The sequence below is a fragment of the Nuphar pumila genome, chromosome 7 (assembly GCF_984573655.1).
Source record: "Nuphar pumila chromosome 7, dmNupPumi1.hap1.1, whole genome shotgun sequence".
NCBI classification, from domain to species: domain Eukaryota; kingdom Viridiplantae; phylum Streptophyta; class Magnoliopsida; order Nymphaeales; family Nymphaeaceae; genus Nuphar; species Nuphar pumila.
Genome location: NC_143255.1, coordinates 32,562,365 through 32,570,733, shown reverse-complemented (window position 1 = coordinate 32,570,733; position 8,369 = coordinate 32,562,365). Strand labels below are relative to the sequence as shown.

Sequence of the window (8,369 nt, the reverse complement as noted above, 5' to 3'; positions counted from 1 at the left end):
TTTTGATCTTGCAAAAGTAAACTTTTCACCATAAAAGGTTTTCTTATGTTTGTGTGGCGAGAAAATCAAATCAAAGGAACAATAGAAGAGTTTTTTTCCCCATGTGTGACAATAAAATTGAAGCAAGAAAATCTCTCTCTCTCTCTCTCTCTCTCTCTCTCTCTCTCTCTCTCTCTCTCTCTCTCTCTATATATATATATATATATATATATATATATATATATATATATATATATATAATGGATTAATATTTAGAGTCGTATTACCTTTTTTCATATTTTCACGGGTTTTGCTCATTTGTTAGGGGTATCAACGGGCCTGATTTACCCATACCAAACCCTATAGGGTCCCGGTATAGTGGTTAATAAGAAAACCCGGTTAAGACTCGGGTATGAACCCAAAGGTCCAATTAATACATGGACCCGAGTATAATTTGTGAAATTTTATATCAGACCTGAGCCTGACCCAAGTTTCGATTAAGACTGAAAATTTTCAATGAAAAAATAATAATAATAAAATATTATTTTACTAGGTATAGTTCATGTTTGATTCATGTAGTTCTTATCGGGTCCTGTATGGTTTCTTTTATAGTAGATCCGATTAGACTCGGGTTTGGACCTGATATCATACTCAAAAATCTGATCCAAATTTGATTTCACCTAAGTCCGAACCAAACCTGACCCGTTGACACCCCTAGCTAGGGGGGGGGGGGGGTGACTTGTGAATATCACCCAGTTGATAAGTCATCACAAGATTGAAACCTATGAGTGGCATCCCTTATAGGTGTAATATACAAAGTGGTTTTTTCCAGTAAAAAATAAGTTTTGAATCAAACGATTATGATATGTGAACAGATTTTTAAGGGCTTCAAAAATCAAGGGAGGTCCACAGTGCGCTAAAATTTCCATGACTCAAACACCCTATATCGAAATAGCATGATCCAAGGCTTGGTTGTTAGTAAACACACCATTTTAAACACATTTATGTGGTTAGATTAAATCAATAAAGGTGAAGCTATGCTTTCCACTTCAATAGTTTCGGCCTTCAATAGCATCAAATATTAATCTACATATAATGATATTATATATAATAAGTTTGAACTATATAATATTATTTAATAATATATAAAATATTATATAAATATAATAAATTAATTAAAATATATATGCCCAAGCATACACATTATTTCACATGAAAATTTTGTCCATCTCGAAAGACGGAAAATTTGAAAACTTTCATCGTTTGTTTGAAAAGATGAGAAAAAGTGATACATTTTCTTTCGCACCTTCACTTTCCCATCGATTTCCCACTTTCCAAACGCGCCAGATCGCAAAAGTTTGAGGGTCACTTGGCAAACATTAAAAAACTATGTTGATCTGTGTGCGTTTGAAAATTACCACGTTAGTTAATTTGCTCTCTGGGAAAACCACCCTCTTGGCCTCTTCGTTAAACGAAGACGACGACGACGAAATTTTCTCCTTGGACGGTAGGTAAGATTCGCTCGGATCCTCTCTGGTTTGTCCGCTTCAGCCGAGAAGGAAACGGTGGGCCGCCGCCGGCATGAGAGCTCGCCTCGTCGTGTTCCCCGTTCTGGGGAGGAACTGGTGCTTCGCCAGAGCGGCGGATCGCGCCACCTCGGGTTCGGGATCGGCCGGCGATCCGCTCACGCTCAGGGACCTCTGGAGAAGGATCGCGTCGAGCCGGGGAGGGGTCGGCGGGAGCACCGAGCTCGTCGTGGATTTCGTTGCCGAGAAGGTGCGGCTTTTCCTCCGTTTGAATCCTCGTTTCTATCTTTTTCTGCTTTTCACTTTGTTTGTTCCCTTGTTTTTTTTTTCCTGGTTTCTGTGGAGCTAGGGATAGAAATCTGGAGTGTTTGGTGGTTCTGGATATCGGCATTGAGTTGAAACCCTGGTCTGCTCGCATTGTGTTTCTGAAGCTTTTGATATTGGGATATTTTGGTACTCGAGTTCGTCGTGTGATGCTTTTTTTATATGGTAGGAATCGATTTGGAGGATAGTAGAAAATATGGAGAAAACAGATTCTGATATATGTACTAAAATCATCATAAGATCATAGATTGTTATGCACCAGAGTGAGCGAATCGAGAATGAAAGCCAGTACCGTTTTATCATGAGAACTTGTAAACGTTTGTTGGGAATAATCTTCATGAACATGTAAAAAGGGAAACCTTTTTTCGAATAAGCATCGAAAAGGAAACAGCGGATAGCTGAAAATTCAAAATGCAGGATTTTTTTTTTTAAATTACAATTTTATGAAAAGGGGAATGGAGAAATAGATAGAATAATGAATTGAGAAAATAGAACAAGACTAAATAAAATAGGAGAAATATCTATAATTTTCGCTTTAAATTTGCGACATTCTGAAAATAATCAGGGAATTGGTATTGCTAGGAATTTCACTTGGTTTCAATCTCCCAGTGAACTCCTTGAAAGCGATATCCTGTTGCGTATTATCTGACAGATAGAACTAAAGAGCATCTGAATTGAGGTCCTGATACCGAGAGGGACAAGTTGCACAATAGTATTACTGAAACTCTCCCCTTGTGGTAACAACGGTTAGCCTTAAATTTCTTTAGTTTCTGCTGGCGATGTGTTTCTCCCATCCGTAGCACGTAGATATGACTTAATGTAGCATCTCACAATCAATAACAACGGTTTTTTGCTTCCAATCATTAAACATAGTGGAGCACAAAACAAACCCTTATTGTTGGATCGACCGCTCTATGAAATTGTCATGTTGCATATATCTGTTCATCTTCTCAACACCCAGCTGACCTCATATGAAAAGGATTGAACGGAGTAACTTCCCTCTCGCTTCTTTCCACACGTTCGTAGATCTATCATTCCCAAGCGCACTCTTGGAAAAAAAATGCTTTCACATTATGTGTAAATAAATAAATATAAGGATAAGGACCAGTTACATATGTCAAAAATAATCAACCCAAAGGCAGTTACTTGTTTGGTTATTGTGTTTCTATATGCCTATGCATATTTCCTTGGAGGTGAGTTTATTAGTTTATGGAGTTTGTTTTTAGATTTATGAATTTATAGGATGCACAACATTTATGCAGATACACAGTGACAAAAGCTTTAAGCTGCATAATTAGGGCTGGGAAACAAGCCAATTCGCTCGTGGTTTGGCTCGCCATGAACCGATCGTGTTTGGTTCATGTAGCTGGCGAGCCGAGCCAAGCCACGAGCAGCTCATTAACCAAAAACGAGTCGAGAACGAACAAAGAGTGCTTGGCTCGGTTCAGCTCGTGTAAGCTCATAAGATTATAATATATAAAATTTTAGTGTAACATCTGTCATAAAAAGGTAGCTTTGTGTTGTTGGTAAGGACATATGGCATGTAAACAAGGGGTTTGCAGTTCAAATATCATTGTTGTCATTGTAATATACATGGGTTTTTTTAACGAGCCAGCTCGTGGCTCCGCTCAGTTGGCTCATGATTGAGCTCGGCTTGTCTATTTATGAACATGAGCCGAGCTTGAGCTAACTTAAATGGTAAACGAGCCTAGCCTAAACAGGCCAGGCTTGGCTCGTTCAGCTTGTATACCAGCCCTAGGCATAATAATGACAACCAACATCTTGTGAGAAATTGAGAACTTCTATGTTCCTTGAATTTTTGTCAGCAAAATATCAGTTGAGATAAATAATTTAAAAACCTAGAGAAAATATATGTAAAAAAATAACTAGTAAATATATAAAAATATAAAAAAAAGTATTTCTCCATATACAACTGATAAAAACATAGAAATGATGAAATTGTTATATTAAAAAGGTATTGTGATATCATGATATTTTGGTCATTTGAACAGCTGACAAAAATGTCACAGGATTTTCATGATATTAAAAGAACAAAGACTCAGTATTTATTACTCTATGCAGATTGCATATATCTTTTTTTTTTTTCTAAAGCCATCCAAATCTTTTGCCTAGAAAAGAAATCTACTTTGAGTTTGTCGAGTTTATTAACTTTATAAATTTGTTATAAAACAAAATACATGTACTTGAGTTTGTCGAGTTTATTAACTTTATAAATTTGTTATAAAACAAAATACATGTGCCTTGTTTCTACAATGTAATTCATGTCATCTTGCTCCCATCTTGTTTGGAATGTAATTGGATCCTGAGTTGCTGGAGTGAAGACTATAAGTCAAGACTGTGACCCAAATAGAAGAATCAGCTGGCTGCATCCAATTTTGGGGATGTTCAGGATGACGGAATAGATGTCCTCTTTTGAGTATGGATATGAAAAGATGGTCAAAATCACACCATTTGAATCTAAAACTCAATCAAAGTGTTCAGAAAATTTAAGAAGAGAGAGAGAGAGAGAGAGATGGCCAAAAACATGACTTTGATTGCTTTAAAAAAAGAAGTCCAATAAGATATGAGGTGTACCATGTGATACATATTGGGTATTCCCAAGAAAACCCTAGTATATTACTTGTAAGAGCAGGCTTAAGTGCATTCCGGTGGTCCTGTACCAAGGAATAGTGGATTTGAATGGATTCTGATTGGACCAACTGGTTCTTACTGTACTTTAGATGGATTTATTTCTAGCCCTAGTAGATATGGAGATTGGAATTTTGGTCATATGGTGGATTCAAGTGAATTTCAATTGACCAATGGTTGGTCCAAGTAGATCTATGTGGAAGTAGGTCAGGATGCGTAGGTTTAGGTTTGGTTAGGATCTTATCAATTTTGGTGGGACCTGTGGTTTTGCCTTTATTTTTTTCATAAACTGATTCACTCACTGAGAGTTTTAAAAGGAACTTGTTGCATTTTTAATAATTCTACAATGTGTCATGCCTATTAGTGTGAGATGTTAAACAAACTTCTCTATTTACAGAAAGTTCAAGATGCATTAGCTAATACTTGGACTTGAATCTTTTTCAGGGCCAATGAATGCATGAATTTCATAAAATGCCGCTATTGAACTAGTTATACGACTTTTTACTTTAATAATCTAAAGTCAGGGTTGGCTTTAAATATAATTATCTTTTTTGCCAAATCATATAAGTTAATTCGGATGATTTGTTTGTTAGCAATTGGGTTTTGACATTTCTAGCTTTCCAGATGAATCGAGCATGGACTTCTCTTGGAAAAGCTTCCGTTGGAAGCACCAAGCATAAGATTTATGGGTATTTTTCTTTCTTCTTCATGCTTCTATTCATTATATACGGCTGTTGATATCTTCTTTTAATAGTATATTTTCTTGCAGTTTTGGGCAGCGACTATTAGCACGTGTTCAACCATCAGAACTATTTCTTAAATCAATATCTAAGGATATTACAGGGTTGGAAATTACTTTTCCCATAAGGTTAGATTCAGATTTGCATATTATATGTCAGATGCTAACTTGTTAGGCACTTGTGATTATTGCATTTATTTATACCTTTTTGCGTATTACCAATTCTATTCAACCGATTGATAATCTGTTTTTTTTGTGCATGGTGCCAGTATTTGTGATTTTTGGCATTTATTTATACTTCTTTGCATATATGTGTTCCGTTCAATTGCTTGATAATCTGTCCATGTGCACGGTGGCTGGTTCTTGCAAGAGCAGCTTGGAAATTGTAACCTCCTTTTCTTCTCTCCCTTCTATAGATGCATTTTTTTCATATTAACTAGTCTTGGAGTAATTTCCAATATTGATGTTGCAAGATGATATGCAATAGCTTTGGAGCTATCTATGTTACTTGTTTCTTTTATGAGAATGTAAAATCACGACTCTGGTTCCTTCTCCACGGATATTTATGTCAATGTCTTGAGAATAGAGGTTTACTATGATCGGAAATATAATTGGCATTTAATCAGGAACTTGATGTACACTCCAAATTAAGCTTGTGAAAGATAATTAGACTTCTCAGTGGGTTATTTTTCTTTGGGTTGTGCTTGGTCAAATATTTCAAAATCTCAAAAACAAACAACTTACATCTAAATCCAGATAAATGTCATACATATTTTAAATGAAAAATACACAAAGGGAAGAAGCAAAAAGTAGATTATACAATGTTTCATTTCATTTTCTTGTGGTGGGTAATTGTAGAAAGCTTGCATGCAAACATTCTGACTCTTGACTTTCCCTGCTCCTACCACATGGGTTGCATGATTTAAATCTATTAAGTACACCATTATTGTAACAATTTTATCTCCTAATCTGTTAAAATAGTATGCAATCCCTGATATACGTATATTTATAATTATACGTATATCAGGGGCATTTTGGTCATTCCATGTATTGTACTTTAGCACAGTCATTAGGGACTGAAAAGTTCTTTTTATTTTTTTGTTTTATTAAATGTATTTTTGTCTAGCCGTTGGGGGGCTGACAGTCCAACTAGACGTTGGACTGCCCCCCCTTTGTGAGCAAGTGGGGCTCTATAAATAGAGCCTCACTCCTTGTAAAGTATGCTCTTTGAAGCATTTTTTGTGTGAATATATAAAATCCTCTTTTAATAAGGCTTTGAGCCTTGTTCTACTTGTGAAAGTGATATTCGGTATCTCCTTTGTGAGATTGTTGTTGGTCCATTGGTGACCATTTTATATTTGTGCACTTGTGTAGCCTTTCATTGGCATTGTAATAGTGCACTATTGTTTCATTACATGGTATCAGAGCTAAGGTCTTTGAAAAAGCTTCCTTAGTGATCCTTCTTGTGGTAGTACTCTTCACGCTCGTGTTAGTCATTCCCCTATTCAAATCTTTGCAATTCATTATGGGAGAAGAGATTTTGCCTCTGTCATCACATACAAGCTAAATGAGAACAACTATTTGATGTGGGCCACGGAAATGGAGAATCACATCAAAGGCAAAAAGCTATGGGGCTTTGTTAATGGCTCCACTAATGAACCCCAACTCAAATTGACTAGAAGAGAAGGAGATCAAGTCAAAGTGTTGTCCGAAGAAGAAAAGGAAAAGGATTTACAAAAATACCAAGATAAGTTGGAAGATTGGGGAGCAAGCAACGCTCAAATTCTCTCATGGTTTATGAATACCATGGAATTTAAGATTGCCACCAACACCATCAAGTTCAAGAAGGTTTGTGATGCATAGATCTTCTTAAAGAATTCCTTCATTCAAAAAGATATGACTAGACTATATTATCTCCAAGACAAGGTATGTAATGCTAAACAAGGAGACAAAAGCGTGAGAGATTTCTATGGGGTTTTATTCTCTATTTGGGATGAATTAGTCATGTTAGAACCTAAATGGAAAGGTTCAACTATTGAAATGAGAAAAGTTCAAATAGAAAGAGAAAACCTTTTCTCTTTCCTTTATGAACTCCAAACGGAATTTGAACAAATTAGGTCCTCTTTGCTTCATAGGACCTCAATTTCTTCTATAAGTGATGCTCTTGCGCAAATTTGCCAAAAGAACACAAGATTTGACATGCACAAGTCAATTGATGAGGTTCTTGTCATGGCGAGACTCGGAAACTTTGTAAAAACATATAAACCCCTTTATTTTGAGAGAAAAAATAATGTGGAAGGACATCATAGAGGATACAAGGGCAAAATCATTTGTCATCATTGTAAGGAACCGAGACACATAAGACCGGATTGCCCCATATTTAAGAAGGTAGCCGCTCTAAGTGAAGAAACTCAAGATATCAAGAAAAAAAGTAATTTCAATGACTTGACAATTGATCAAATAGCGGAGGCCGTTTCATATATCCTTAAAGCTACTCCTACATCCGGTATCGCCATCTTGTCCTCTTCTTCTCCAGGTAAGTCCACTTGGATTTTGGATTCAGGAGCGTCTTTTCATATGACATATAATGAATGCCTATTATCCGATTGCACCAATTCATACTTTTCATATGTATCAACCGCCGATGGCACTTCTTTAAAAGTCAAAAGTATAGGAAATCTTAAAGACACTTCAAAAAAAAAATTCTTTCAATTGTAAGGGTTATTCCAAAATTATATTTTAACCTTTTTTTAGTTTCTCAAATTTTTGATAATGGGCGTAAAGTCTTCTTCTTATCTAAGGCTTGTTGGGTGCAGGATCTCCAGTCAGGGGAGCTGATTGGGCAAGGCCATAGAAGAGAAGATCTCTATTACATGGACTTTTTATGTCTACCCAAAATCTCTTTTTGTAATCATGTCAAAGATATGAATTTAAATCTTTGGCATAAAAGATTAGGACATCCAAGTATATCCAAACTATCTTATTTTTTATTTTTGGAAAAAATTTGTAAAGATAAAGATTTTGTATGTGAAGATTATATACTTGGAAAAATGCAAATGATACCTTTTGGATCAAGAACTTCTTCATCTAGTGAAATCTTTGAATTTGTGCACTCGGATGTATGGGGTCCCGCTCCTGTCATGTCAAAGGGA

At 36.0% G+C, this 8,369-nt stretch overlaps 1 protein-coding gene across 1 annotated transcript in view; it reads left to right on the top strand.

The window, feature by feature from the left end:
• The first annotated feature begins 1,560 nt into the window (after window positions 1-1,560).
• The window catches only part of LOC149831807 (uncharacterized), a 36,186-nt gene continuing 29,377 nt past the window's right edge, over window positions 1,561-8,369 (top strand). Inside the window, exons 1-3 of the mRNA XM_090014154.1 lie at window positions 1,561-1,755; window positions 5,103-5,167; window positions 5,248-5,346. Coding sequence (XP_089870280.1) covers window positions 1,561-1,755; window positions 5,103-5,167; window positions 5,248-5,346 — 359 coding nt within the window. The remainder of the gene's footprint in view (window positions 1,756-5,102; window positions 5,168-5,247; window positions 5,347-8,369) is intronic.